At 43.9% G+C, this 15,020-nt stretch overlaps 1 protein-coding gene across 1 annotated transcript; it reads left to right on the top strand.

Moving 5' to 3' along the window:
* Positions 1-690: 690 nt before the first annotated feature.
* LOC134407742 (phospholipase A2 inhibitor NAI-like) lies at positions 691-9,601 on the top strand. Its single transcript, XM_063139670.1, has 4 exons — positions 691-707; positions 3,826-3,919; positions 7,502-7,618; positions 9,412-9,601. The coding sequence occupies exons 2-4, from the start codon at positions 3,871-3,873 to the stop codon at positions 9,597-9,599; spliced, it is 354 nt and encodes a 117-aa protein (XP_062995740.1). The 5' UTR covers positions 691-707; positions 3,826-3,870; the 3' UTR covers positions 9,600-9,601.
* Positions 9,602-15,020: the final 5,419 nt, after the last annotated feature.

Genomic DNA, 15,020 nt, shown 5'->3' with positions numbered 1-15,020 from the left:
AAAAATATCTATATTTTCAACACAGTATCTATCCCCCCCCTTGTGTTGGTACATGTCTGTGCTGGTACATGTCTCTCAGGAGTTATTTTTAAAAATAATCTATGCCCCGCACCCATCTACCTAGTCCTTCTGCCAATACACATTCAGAATTGCCATCATGGGGCACACGTTCTCCTGCAACAGCTCTCTTTTACTTGTGGGACACATCAGTGGTGTGTACCCCATGAGAGCTGATGGGAACCATTGCAGTTATCCCTCCTCCATTGCAACAGGGCTGTCGCTGTAGATTAGGCCCTTGTTTAGGGTGCCAAGCTGGCAAAACCCCACCCAACACAACCCCCCAAATGGAACCCTCTGACATCCCTAACCTCAAGCGGTTCTGTCAATGGGACTGAAAGACCTTTACCCCAGGGATCACTTTCCACTGTTCTTCCCCCTTCCAATTTGATGGAAGTGCAAGTACATCATGGGACCCAATTTACAAATCATCAGTGTGTTAAAAATTAACAATACAACATCATAAACTTTATAACTCTTGAAGTTCTGCATTGTTAGCAACTGCAAGAAAGGCTGCTAGAGTGAGCAACCGCAACTAAGTTTCCATTTGAGGGGTGGGGATGAGAGGAAGTGACTAAAACTCAATAAATAGGGAAGGATGTTTTGTGCTCAGTACAAACCACATGACTTGCTGTCCTTACGAGGTTGTGGTAAGTCCTACCTACCCTTTTGGGATGAGTGAATCGGTATATCTTCACAGAGGGAATCTACACGTCGTACTGAAGGCGCTTCCATGCGCCCCCAGTACACCCCCCAAATGATGGTGTATTCCTGCCTACTTGCAGCCCAGAAGAGACGGAGGAGGAGGCAGCTGGGGAATCTGGCCGCCTCCTCCGTCTCTTCTGGGCTGCAGGTAGGCAGGAATACACCATCGTTTTGGGGGGCGTACTGGGGGCGCATGGAAGTGCCTTCAGTACGACGTGTAGATTCCCATGACACCTTTGCTTGTGCCCATCTGGAAATTGGCATCATAATATGTGAATTTGGGGGGAAGGGGATGAATATCTGGATTTAAAGATTTATTTAAAGATGTGTTTGAACAGAGGTGGAGGGAACAGTCGGTTACCGATCCATATAACTTTTGTACATGTTTGCTCATCAGTTTGTTTTGTGCCATTTCTAAATTAAACTGCTTTTTTAAAAAAGAAAATTAACTAAATAGTCATGAGAATTTGGACTGATAGAAATTTTAAAACTGATTGCTTTGAAATGCGTTTTCTCTCACAGCGTCTATTTTGAAACATTATATCACTCAAAACAGACATTGTAACACTTATTTTGATATTGATTTTGAGTGGGAAATGGTGAGTGTAAAATGTGAGGGAGAGCTTTACACTGATCTGCAGGGCACGTTGGCCTGGGAAGTGTGGAAAAGGCCAGTTTTAGTATGAAGTGGCACAGACTGGATACTTCAATATATAAATATATATGTGTGTCTGTCAATGAGCAGACAGTGGAACAAAATATGCCTGTCAGTCTTTGAAACACAGATGTACTGTACATCCCTACCCAGAAATCCCCTTTTCACTTTAAAGGTGACCACTGGTGCTCTCATCGTCTGGAAGAGCGTAAAAACTGAGCGAGAGCTTCTTAAAGATCTGTCCACACTGTTTGTACTACAGATTTCATGTCGATTGGGCTGCAATCCTATGAACGATTAGGTCTGATAAAGTTCAGTTCTTTATTTCTTGTTTGCGACATATGCCATCTGCATACAAAGCAGCTAAGACAAAAGAAAGCAAATACAACATAAAACAAAATCTAAAATGCTTAAGCTAAAATAGATTCATCAGACATGGTGTAAAATCCATTTAAATTAAACTATACCCATTGTTGAAAATGGAAAATTATAGTCTGAAGATTAAAACAGCTCGGGAGACATGGAGAAGTCAAAGTGTCCCCAGAACAATCAACTGCATTGTCGGAGTTAAAGGTTGCCCAAATTTTTGATGCTGCCACAGCAAAAAAGGAGAGACCTTGATAAAGAGGGTTAATCTTCCTGAGAGTTGAATGCAGTTATGAGGGGTTGTGTTTCTGTTTGGGGCCTGGGCATTGCTTTGCTTTGCTTTTTTATACCGTCTTCTGCATTTGATGGCATCTTTCATTTCTAGCCAGTATTTATCTGGTACTTGTTGTATTTACATTTCTGTGTCATCCTTCTGAAAGGCACAGACTTCAAAGTGGCTGACAGAAAGACAGCAGTGAAATTAATCACCATGGGCATGTCAAGATGGAGCGATCTCTTGGAGATCATCCCGGGATCATCCCTGTGCATTCACATGAAGCACAGGACATCCCTGGAGAAGGGAGGGAAGATCCCTCCCTTGGCCTGGGATATCGGCAGGCCCTTTCATTCCAATTTTTTCTGCATTCTTGAGATGAGTGGCCCACCATCATAGTTTTGTCCCGGCTGCTCTTGAGTAAACGCAACGAGCTGGAAATTGGGGGTGGGGTGGGGGAAGTGTGAGGTTTTTTTATTTTTGGTGTGTGGTTTTTTTTAAAAAAAAAAACACCTTACAGTTTTATTCAAGCGCTCATGTGCTCATTTTCCTTTTTTAAAAAAAATCCAAAGTGGTGGGCACAATATCCTCTTCCTCCTGAGATGTCACTCACTGCATGTAGATGAGGGCGATGATCTCACGATCATGAAATCACAACATTATCCCCCTCCACCACCCCTCATCTAGCCATGCGCCATGTCAATACAAAATGAAACTAAATTAAGATCTAAGCAGCAGTGGTGCACCAGGGCTGGATTTGGGGGCAGACGTCCAAACACCCAACCAGAGGAAGGGGCCAGAGAATTCCCCAAATACAGCAGTTTGTGGAGCAAAACACAAATAACGCTCATTACCTTTAAAGACCCCAAAAATCATTTAGTCCAGAGACTAAAATTACCTCCTAATTGTACCACTGCTAAAAACTAATAGTAGCCAGCAGCAGCACCGAAATAAAATACAGCAAGCTAATGAAACTTTCGCCTACAATGAGATGGAAGTGATTCTAATCTTCTAAAAACAACAAGAGACAATAGGTCCCTCTCAAGCCAATGTAGTGAAGTGGCGATGATGTTGGACTGGGAGTTGGGAGATCCGGGTTCTAGTCCCCACTCGGACATGGAAACCCACTGGGTGACTTTGGGCCAGTCACAGGCTCTCAGCCCAACCTACCTCACAGGGTTGTTGTTGTGAGGATAATATGGAGAGGAGGAGAATTATATATGCCAATTGGGTTTCTGGGAGGAAAAAAGGAGGGATAGAAGTGTAATAAATAAATAATCTCCTTTCGGAGGATATTTCATGATACTGAAAACATCACTGAAAATGCCATTTATGTTAAAAGGGGGGGACTGTGTAAACATCAGCAAGGCAGTCTTGCTTCTGCCACCCACTACTCCAAAGCTTTTAAAACTTGATTTTGTTCTTACTTTATACTGTTAGTTTTACCCTACCCAGTGCCTGTTTACCCTACCCTGTGCCTGTTTGCATTCTCTTCCCCTCTTTATTGTTTTATTATGATTTTATTAGAATGTAAGCCTATGCGGCAGGGTCTTGCTATTTACTGTTTTACTCTGTACAGCACCATGTAGATTGATGGTGCTATATAAATAAATAAATAAATAAATAAATAATAATAATAATAATAATGGCCTGGCTTTTAATAGGGTTCCTCTAGTTACATTTCTCAAGAACCCCCATTTATTTATTTATTTATTTATTTATTGCTTTAGCTTTTTAATGCACGGTTATTCTCCAAATTATGTTGCAGATACTTCACTCCAGAAAATTGGCTGCACTGTGCACTCCAAACATCATGCAAGCTCTCCTGGGACTCTATTTGTTCTCTCTGCTTCTCACTATAGGTAAGGACTGATCAGTAAACTACACATACATACACACAGACACACCCCACACCATCCCTACCATCGGGATAGGCAAACTCTGCTGCATCTTGTTCGCAATGGCCCTGTCCAGACAACACACTAAACCATGCTGCTTAACCACAAAATGGTTAACGGAATGCACTGACTTTAATGCATTCCATTAAACATTTTGTGGTTAAGCAACCTGGTTTAGCGTGTTGTCTGAACCAGGCCAATGTCAATTCAATTCATCTTTATTTACAGTCCATTGACCAGAAAGAAAAAGATATCATTTCAACAAGGAATCAATGAAATAAATTGATCACAGAAATCATATCATTAAGGCATATAGGGGAATAATACATAGAGATCAAGGGTAGAAGGGGGCAAAGTCGAAAGGAGGGGACGTAAGTTAATGTTAAGCCTTAAACTAAGTATATTCAAGGAGTTATGCAATCATACGTGGTCTGGTGAGGATGGCCAGCTTCAAAAACTTAGCAACCTGTATGGTAATTGTTTTATTTTGGCCCTGGAGGAGACTAATCGCCAAAGTCTCTGGGGATCGACTGGGCAGAGCCTGTGTGATAGGACGTATCAACTCCTTTCTAATGTCCTCACGGACATTGCAAAAGAGCAGGACATGAGTGATGTTCTCTACTTCAGTTTTATTGCAAGGGTAGCATCTTTGACATAAGTGGATTTTTTTTAATATCTACCTTTCGTCAACTTGAGCCTCGTGTGGCGCAGAGTGGTAAAGCAGCAGTTTCTGCAGCTGAAACTCTCCCCAAGGCCTGAGTTCGATCCCAGCGGAAGCTGGTTTCAGGCAGCCGGCTCGGGTCGACTCAGCCTTCCATCCTCCCGAGGTCGGTAAAATGAGTACCCAGTTAGCTGGGGAAAAGGTAATAATGGCCGGGGAAGGCAACGGCAAACCACCCCGCTATAAGGCCTGCCAAGAAAACATCAGTGAAAGCTGGCGTCCCTCCAAGAGTCAGTAATGACTCAGTGCTTGCACGAGAGGTTCCTTTCCTTTCCTTTCCTTCATCAACTTAGAGGGGAGGGCATTAAATCTAGCCAGGGTAAATGCCCTCCTATACTTGGGGATAGTCAACCAACGTAAGTGTGGAGAGCCACCTTTATCACGGTGACTGATTAAGCCTAGTGAGTAGGGGGAGCATGAGCCACAGGCAGCTCCCTGTAGTTCCTGGTGATCTATATCCATTAATCACTGTCTAACAGTTGATTTAGCCTTTACTAAATCCATTGCTAGCAGGTGGGGAAGCGAAAGCCCTATAGTACAGATTTTTGCTTCAATCATTTTTGCCCAACGAGATTTACCGGTATCTAGCAGGATCAGTGACACTAAAGGGTTAGAGGTGGTAGGTAAATGGCAGCAGAGCCAGTAGTATATAGTATAGCTCCACGCTAGACAATTTAGCGAGTTAAGTCCTGCTTCCAAGTTTAAGACGGCACTAGAGACACATCTTGGGACACCAAATATTATCCTTAGAAATAGATGTTGGACACTTTCCAGGGATACTTTATAGTGTGGTAGCCAAATTGGTGATCCAAACAGTGGCTGAGACATCGTTTTGGCTGAAAAGACCCTAATGGTCGATGGTAAAAAAATTCCATCCTTTGTATAGTGAAACCGGGCAAGCGCACCGGCTGTCTGCTCGGCCAGGCCAATGTGTTCACTGTACTCCCGCCAGCTGCTCGAACTTAATGTGCATGCATGGCAAGCCAATAGACAGTCCATGGTTGCCTGGCAAGAGCTCACATCTTTCTTTCTTTCTTTCTTTCTTTCTTTCTTTCTTTGATTCATTCATTCATTTTTTGTCCCTGACCTGCGATTTGCACACATTTGTGGCTGGGAATATTTAAAGAAATTGTGATTTGCACAAAATCATGACCATAAGTAGCACAAGTTTTGAAAATTGCAGGTATAAAGGACCATTTACTCCTGCAATTTTGTGCAAATTGTGCTGTTTATTAACATGATTTTGCACAATCATGATTTCCAGTAATGTTCTTAGCCGGGATTTACACAAATTGGGATTTGCAGAAATATAAAAAGGCAGGAAACTTGTTTGACTCAGGGTCTTGCTAGATGACAGGGTAGCCTGGAGCGAGTCCCAGGCCGGCCCCTGTGCCTCCGGATGATGCACAGGGGATCCCGGGCTCAGGAAGGGGTAACCCTCCCTTGGCCCAGGATAACCAGAACCAGTTGTGGCCCGGTATTTCCCACAGTCTTGGGCTCAGCCTGAGACCGCGGGCATGTAGCCCGTTCCGCTGCTTTTCCTGGCTACTGCATTAACTCGCGAGTAGCCAGGGAAAGTGGCGTATGGCGCGCAGTGCTCCGCAGGAGCGCTGCAGCCATCCGGGAAGGATGGGGATATGGGGGAAACAGAGCCAGGGGGGATGGGGGGATCAGAGATCGCAGGCGGGCGGGGGGGAATCGGAGATCGCAGGCAGGGGGATCGCGGGCAGGGTGGGGAAATCGGGGGTAGGGGGAGCAGGGAACCCTTTTTTTTTTAAAGCCTACCTTTGTCTTTGGTGCGCTCCTGCACACATGGCCCTTTTAAACTAAAAAAAATGGCGGACGCAACAGGTCCTTCCTGCAGCCCATCACATCTTATGTGTAGACAGGGGCGACGGCCCACACTACTTTAAGCACAGGGTCGCCCCTCCTCCTGCATGGATTCCAAAGTAGGTCTAGCAAAGCCCTGAGCACGCACTGAGTTGAGCTAGCTCATGGATCTACAAGCTGGCATACAGGGGGGCTGAGACAGCAAAAACCCACCAAGGTCCACTCCCAAAATGGATTCCTGCAACATCCCTATTGAACAAAATTGAACTTGGCATCCTTGGTTGTCACTTAAAGGTGAGCAGAGACCGGTGGAGCTGCTTCAAGTTGGAGAAGGTTGGTTTGCCTTTGGCACAAAGAAGTCAAGGGCCATGTAATCAAAGACCATCCAAGGTTAGAGAGAATTTCCTGGCCTCCTGTTTCATCATGCTTTTAGGGCAGGTCACTCCATGGAAGTTCCAGGGCTGGGCCCCATTAAGCTCCAATTAATTTCTGGAGGACACCACATTACCCATCCAGATGAGATTTACTCGTTTTTCCTCACAAGTGACTACAATATCTGTGTGACATGCCCCCCTCCACTGGGTTTACTTCTGGATCACTTTACTTCTTTTGTGACTCCAAAGGACCCAGCTCAGGTGCACTCGTCAGGGCTAGAGATGCCAACTCTGTCCCTGTGGTGAACCTACTTCTGCTTCGGCCCCCACATCAGCACAGATCAGCAGCCTTGACCCAACCTTCTCCCTTCTGCTGCCACCATATTATTACCTGTACCCTTCCCCAGGTACGCCAATGTCCACACCAGGTTTAAATGAATGTTATTTATTTAACAAGATGATTTTGCAGGTTCAAAGCTTATTGGTTAAAAGTGCTTACTTTTAACTCAGCAAACCTTATTAAATTCTTATATTACACTTATTAACATAGTCATAAGCAGTAAAACATCACAATCTGCCATCTCATATCCTTCATGAAACCTTGCTGCCTTATTTCTCCAGGTGCCTCTTTGGAGTGTGAAACTTGCATCGCCGAGGGTAAGACCTGTACTGGCCAAAAAGTGAAGTGTTCCGCTGGCTTAGATACCTGTGCCACTGTTTTGACTGAAGTCACAGTAGGTGAGTGAAAACAACCGTAATCTAGGACAGGCCCATGAATAGGCTCCATATTTGTCCAAAGGATAGGAAGACACGGTGGTGTCCTTCTACTGAATAGCCCAGTGTTGCCCAATCTAAGTGGCAGGAGCAGCCCTGGTCTCAAACAGTGATCATTCCCAGACCTGTTTCATGGGACCCTTTTAAATCATTATTTGAAGAACTGGACCAGAGACATTCTACATGCAAAGCATGTGCTCTAATACTTGAGCCATGTCTGGTTCCTGTCATTGTAGCATGGAGAAAGAACTGTAGCTCCTGCGTTTGCGAGATCTCATTCAGTATTCCATAGTGCAGTGCTAAAATCTGTCCTCCAGTTTCCCAACAGTTTTCTTCCCCCATGAGAGAGAGGCTTCCATTTTTCTGCCTCATTCTCATAGTACTTCAGAATTTCTGCATGTTTTCTTTGGGGTGTGTGGTTTTTTTTTAATATACTTTATGTGTACTGTTTGGGAGATTGGAGTGGATGGGAAAGCCTGAGGTTATTTCTTCATTTATTTGTTTGTTTTTCAAGAGGGCCTGTGTCTCATGTTGACAAGGAAACTTGCACAAATCTAGCAGTGATCAATCAAGCGATTTGTGCAAAACTCCCCCAATTTATGTAAAAGGGCAAAAGGGGGACAAATGAACAAGAGAGAGAGAGAGAGAGAGAGAGGAACACCCCTAAAAATTACATTAAATTTGAGATCCAACTAATAAACCTAGTGTTGATGAGAAAAAGATAAAGAATGCAGAAGCAAGCAAAGATAGATGTTTCTTTCTGCACTACAGTGCGGCAATTGACATTATAAACCCATCTTTTTGCCCACTGTGATTGGAGGAGTTCTGGAAAGGCTGAACTAGCTGTGGCCTGTGTCTCATGTTGACAAGGAAACTTGCACAAATCCAGCAGTGATCAATCAAGCGATTTGTGCAAAAGTCCCCCAATTTATGTAAAAGAGCAAAAGGGGGACAAATGAACAAGAGAGAGAGAGAGAGAGGAACACCCCTAAAAATTACATTAAATTTGAGATCCAACTAATAAACCTAGTGTTAATGAGAAAACGATAAAGAATGCAGAAGGAAGCAAAGATAGATGTTTCTTTCTGCACTACAGTGCAGCAATTGACATGTTGACATTATAAACCCATCTTTTTGCCCACTGTGATTGGAGTTCTGGAAAGGCTGAAGTTGGGTGATGTGGAAGAAGAGCAAGCAGATAATGGGAAACCTTATGATGTAAATGAGGCAAATGCATTCCTGATGCCTATTGCAGAAATTCTCTGCCCATTCCAGAGCTGACTTTCTCAGTGTCTTTCTCTCCCTCCCTCTTTTATGATATTGTGTCAACATGTCCAACTTCAAAGGAGATATAGATAGATTACTTTGTAAACTGTCCACAGAGCTTTGGCTATGGTGCAGTACAGAATTTTTTAATTTATATATGGGAGACTATTACAAAAGAGAGCTGGTACCACTGCTACATAAGGAGCAGATATTCCTCTGGTTAAAAAAAGGGGGGAAGCACCCCCAAAAGAAGAAGCAAATGTCCTATTCCCTGCCCCCAAGCCATCTAAGCTCTTTTGCCCTTTTCCCCAATCCTCCCTTCCATTTCAGGGAGCATGAATGGTCTCCCCAAAAGCTGAATGACCCAGTGATACTTGAGCATGCCATTGGAAAGGCAAAGTGTAAATCAGATGGATGGACGGGCTTGTTCAGGTAGTGTTTACTCAGAAAAGTGGTTGAACTGACCATTCAGTTTTATTTTTTATATACAGGTTCTGTAACCACACAAGCCATTGGAAAGGGCTGCTATTTGAAATCTGAGTGCAACAACGGAAAGACGGTTGAAGCAAATGGAATGACTATTACTACAACAATTAATTGTAACAATGCCTCCCCTCTGTCAGCTGCCTCCTTCCTCCTGGCTCTCTCCGGAGTGATGCTGATGAAGTTCCTCCTGTAATGGACAACCTGCAGAGACTCAGCACTGGAGAAGGCTTCCTTCCCATCTCTGTGCCGCCTTCTCTGGTGAAGTTCATGGAGCCTCCCAGAAGGCTTCGTTCTCATGTTTGATTGAATGAGTTAAAACAAACAAAGAGATGGAAAAAGAAGTAAAACTTGATCTTCGTGTTTTTTTATGAGGGCGGCGGATGGCGTAACAATAAATGCTTTCCACCAATGTGCTTGGCAAAATACTAGATGGCAAACCAGATGCTACATGGATGTCTGATTAAAAAAAACAGATTAAAAATTATATATATATATATATATATATATATATATATATATATATATTTCTGTCAATTAGTAGACAGCAGAGCAAAATACTGTATGCCTGTCAGTCTTTGAAATACGGATGTACATCCCTACCCAGGAATCCCCTTTTCACTCTAAAGGTGACTGCTGGTGCTCACATTGTCTGAAAGGGTGTAAAACTTGAGCGAGAGTTTCTCCAGGATCTGCAGTGCACATGGGTCAGGGAAGTGTGGGAGGGGCCAGTTTCACTTTGAATTGGCATAGACTGAATTCTTCGAGCATTCATAAATCCTGTCCACATAGGTTTTACTACAAATTTCACATCCACATCTGCTTGCGTTTTGGTTGTGAATGGGGCTAGTTCTGTTTATTTGTGAACACAAGTGAAATTATTGTACACCGCTAAAATGGAGACATCTTAACCACCTGACAGAGACAAACCTGGTTTAACAAACCTAATAAAGGTATCCAACTCTGCATCTTAGTACTTTACAAGTTGCATGATGATGAGGTTGCTAGAACTTGATACTGCAACATTTGGTGGAGATTTTAGGATTTCCAGAAGTTCAAACCTAATTCTGAATTAAAAAAATTAAAAAACGCACACAAAAAGAAACGCAATTGAAATAAAATGAATAGCCACATTTATTTATTTTTTTAGAGTCTGTGGCCATAGCTAGACCTTAGGTTTATCCCTGGATCATCCAGGGGTCAAACCTGTTCATCTAAGTGACACACAGGGGATCCAGTGCTCAGGCAGGAGCGAACCCTGGATGATCCCAGGATAAACCTTAGGTCTAGCTGTGGCCTGTGTCTCATGTTGACAAGGAAACTTGCACAAATCTAGCAGTGATCAATCAAGCGATTTGTGCAAAACTCCCCCAATTTATGTAACGTCCCTAATTTCCACCAATTTCCTCCGTAAACGAAAGCGGGCTGATTTGGTCAGCGGAAGAAATTTGTACAAACTAGGAAACTTGCACAAGTTGAACTCTGAATCGGGAATGAGATGAGTACAAGCACACGTTTGACCATTTGCAAATCCATTTGCTCTTGCACTCACACTCAGGGCTTCGTACAGGGCATGTTCTCAAGTTATGCAAGGGAAAATGAAAATCTCATACAGCTCTAGATGTCATTTTGCCCAGAAATAAGGGGTGAGCAGCGGTTCCTTTAAAATTAAAGGATAAAGGTACAGTGATCGGCTCCAGAAAGGGAGAGATTTGAGTGGAGCTCTGGAGGAAAAGATTAGAGCAGGAAGAGAAGTGATAGAACAAGGGAAATGAGCAAGAAAAGAAAAGAGAAAAAAACAATTGCGCTCCCAGTAATAATTAACTTCATTGTAAGGTGGGGCTCCAAGTTCTAAAAAGCAAGGCCTGGATCATCCCGGGGAAAGGGAGGGGTGATTCCCTACCTGCTCCCGGGATGCCCTGTACATCATATGGAGGCACTGGTACGATTCCAGGGTGATCCCTGGGATATCACCCCAACGAGCTACGCCCCGAGTTGAAGTGGGGTAATCTGTGCCTATTTCTTATTAAAATGAAAGTAAAGCCCTGTTGGACTAGGCCAAAATAAAGATTTATCTTGTCCACACCCTGTTCCCCACAAATACTCCCTCCCACCCACCTTTGTTCCCTGCACCGGGATATGTCAAAAGGAAATGACATATCCCAGTGACAAGGATATGACAAGGCTGAAGTTGGGTGATGTGGAAGAAGAGCAAGCAAATAATGGCAGAGCCTATGCGGCAGAGTCTTGCTATTTACTGTTTTACTCTGTACAGCACCATGTACATTGATGGTGCTATATAAATAAATAATAATAATAATAATACCTTAGGATATAAACTAGGCAAATGCATTCGTGGTGCACATTGCAGGACCTCTCTGCCCATTCCAGAGCTGACTTTCTCAGTGTCTTTCCTTCCCTCCCTCTTAGCTTTTATGATATTGTGGGCCTTGCTAGACCTGGTCGAAAATCCAGGGGAGAGGAGGGGAGAACTCGCGTTATGACTAACGCGAGACCTCGCCCTTATGCACACGTGAGCCGTGATGAGCTCTGGAGGAGAGCCGTGACAGCCGCCATTTTTTTATATTTTTAAAGCAGCAGCAGCAGCAGCACAGGAGCCAGAAAAGGTAAGTGGTGTTCTTATTTTAAAAAAAATTCTTCCCCCCCCCATCCCTGATCTCGTCACCCTGGCCCCATTCTCCTTCCCCCCATCTCTGATCTCGTCACCCTGGCCCCATTCTCCTTCCCCCCATCCCCAATCTCGTTGCCCTAGCCCCATTCTCCTTCCTCCCCGTCTCCGATCCCATTGCCCTAGCCCCATTCTCCTTCCCCCCCATCCCCGATCTCGTTGCCCTGGCCCCATTCTCCTTTCCCCCCCTGTCGCCAATCTTGTCGCCCTGGCCCCATTCTCCTTCCCACCCATCCACCATGTCTGATGCTCCCCCTGGCCCAATTGCCTGCCCGCCTGCCATGACTGCCTGATCACCCGCCTGCCATGTCCGATGCCCCCTCCACCCTCCCATCCGTGGTCTCCCCACCCCGGCTCCACTCTTTCCCCCATCTCTCCCACCAGGTCCGCTCTTTCCCCCCCCTGGCCCCCATCTACCCACCCTGTGATTCCCCCCCCCCCAGCCTGATGGGCACAGCGCTCCTATGGTGCGCTGCAGCCTATCCGCCACTTTTCCTGGCTACTCACGCATAAGTGTGGTAGCCAGGAAAAGCGGTGGACCGGTCCACACACCTGCGGTCCCAGCCTCAGCCCGACCTGAGGCCGGGACCGCAGGAAGAACTGCGCTACAAGTGGTTCTGGTTAGCACACTGTCAGGGCGGCTCGAGTCCTGGCTGAGGCCGGGATCCCCTGTGCTTCATCTGGACGCACAGGGATGAGCACAGGCCTCGCACCGCGCTAACCCCTGGTCTAGCAACGGCCTGTGTCAACATGTCAAACTTCAAAAGGAATATATATATTCTTTTGTAAACTGTCCAGAGAGCTTTGGCTATGGTGCAGTACAGATTTTTTATTTATTTATATATGGGATTGAACTTGCAAACTACAAGTTCAATCGCAGCTTTTAAAGCTCAGCTAAAAACTTTTCTTTTTTCTAAAGCTTTTAAAACTTGATTTTGATCTGACTTTTATACTGTTAGTTGTACTCTACCCTGTGCCTGTTTGGTGCATTCTCTTCCCCTTCTTATTGTTTTATTATGATTGTATTGGAATGTAAGCCTATGCGGCAGGGTCTTGCTATTTTATTGTTTTACTCTGTACAGCTCTGATGGTGCTAATAATAATAATAATAATAATAATAATAATAATAATAATAATAATAATAATAGGAGACTATTACAAAAGAGAGCTGGTGCCACTGCTGCATAAGGAGCAGATATTCCTCTAGTTTAAAAAAAGGAAAAAAAGAAGCAACACCAAAAGAAGAAGCAATTGGTCTGCTCTCTGCTCTCTGAACTTCACTGAGCCCCCCTCCTTATTATTATTATTATTATTATTATTATTATTATTATTATTATTATTATTATTATCCTTATACATGTTGCCCTTGGGCAAGCTTATTCAATCTCATGGCCTCCAATATCATCTGTACGCCGATGATACACAACTATATCTGTCATCTCCGGATCTTTCTCCTGATGTTCACGATCGTATCTCGGCATGTCTTTCAGATATCTCAGCTTGGCTGCTTCATCGTCGCTTGAAGCTTAACATGGCAAAGACTGAATTGCTTGTTTTTCCTCCTAAACCTTCTCCTCATCTCTCATTCTCTCTTACTGTCAATGATGTTACACTTACTCCGGTCAAGGAAGCTCGTAGCCTTGGCTTTATCTTCGACTCCTCGCTCTCCTTTATTCCTCATATTGAGGCAGTAGCTAAATCTTGTCGATTTTTCCTGTATAATATTGCCAGGATTCGATCATTTTTGTCTGTCTCTTCTGCCAAGACGCTTGTTCATGCACTGGTTATTTCACGGTTGGACTACTGCAACCTTCTTCTCTCTGGCCTTCCTTCTTCTCACATCAGTCCGTTGGTTTCTGTTCACCACTCTGCCGCAAAGATCATCTTCTTGGCTCTCCGCTCCGACCATGTTACTCCGCTTCTGAAATCTCTTCATTGGCTTCCAATTCACTTCAGAATCCAATATAAACTTCTCCTGTTAACCTTCAAAGCTTTTCACGGTCTAGCTCCTTCCTATCTCTCCTCTCTCATCTCACACTATTGCCCCGCTCGTGCTCTTCGCTCCTCTGATGCCATGTTTCTCGCCTGCCCAAGGGCCTCTACTTCCCTTGCTCGGCTTCGTCCATTTTCGTCTGCTGCCCCTTACGCCTGGAACGCTCTTCCAGAACATTTGAGAACTACAAGTTCAACCACAGCTTTTAAAGCTCAACTAAAAACTTTTCTTTTTCCTAAAGCTTTTAAAACTTGATGTTGTGCAGACTTCTACTGTTACTTTCTACTGTTAGTTTTTCCCTACCCTGTGCCTGCTTACCCTACCCTGTACCTGTTTGCATTCTCTTCCCCTCCTTATTGTTTTACTATGATTTTATTAGATTGTAAGCCTATGCGGCAGGGTCTTGCTATTTACTGTTTTACTCTGTACAGCACCATGTACATTGATGGTGCTATATAAATAAATAAATAATAATAATAATAATAATAATAATAATAATAATAATAATAATTTATATAGCACCATCAATGTACATGGTGCTGTACAGAGTAGAACAGTAAATAGCAAGACCCTGCCGCATAGGCTTACATTCTAATAAAACCATAATAAACCAATAAGGAGGGGAAGAGAATGCAAACAGGCACAGGGTAGGGTAAGCAGGCACTGGGTAGGGTAAAACTAACGGTATAAAGTCAGAACAAAATCAAGTTTTAAAAGCTTTAGGAAAAAGAAAAGTTTTTAGTTGAGCTTTAAAAGCTACGGTTGAACTTGTAGTTCTCAAATGTTCTGGAAGAGCGTTCCAGGCATAAGGGGCAGCAGAAGAAAATGGACGAAGCCTTATACAGCACCATCAATGTACATGGTGCTGTACAGAGTAAAACAGTAAATAGCGAGACCCTGCCGCGTAGGCTTACATTCTAATAAAATCATAATAA

This window comes from Elgaria multicarinata, chromosome 13 (genome assembly GCF_023053635.1).
Source record: "Elgaria multicarinata webbii isolate HBS135686 ecotype San Diego chromosome 13, rElgMul1.1.pri, whole genome shotgun sequence".
Taxonomy (NCBI): Eukaryota; Metazoa; Chordata; class Lepidosauria; order Squamata; family Anguidae; genus Elgaria; species Elgaria multicarinata.
The sequence above is the reverse complement of the archived record's forward strand: the minus strand, read 5'-3'. Positions and strand labels throughout refer to the sequence as shown.

Excerpts from the sequence above, each read along its gene's own strand:
- LOC134407742 (XM_063139670.1), top strand. The coding sequence starts at position 3,871 with ATGCAAGCTCTCCTGGGACTCTATTTGTTCTCTCTGCTTCTCACTATA. Across the intron at positions 3,920-7,501 it reads CTCTCTGCTTCTCACTATAG|GTGCCTCTTTGGAGTGTGAA; the intron begins GTAAGGACTGAT and ends TTATTTCTCCAG. Across the intron at positions 7,619-9,411 it reads TTTGACTGAAGTCACAGTAG|GTTCTGTAACCACACAAGCC; the intron begins GTGAGTGAAAAC and ends TTTTATATACAG.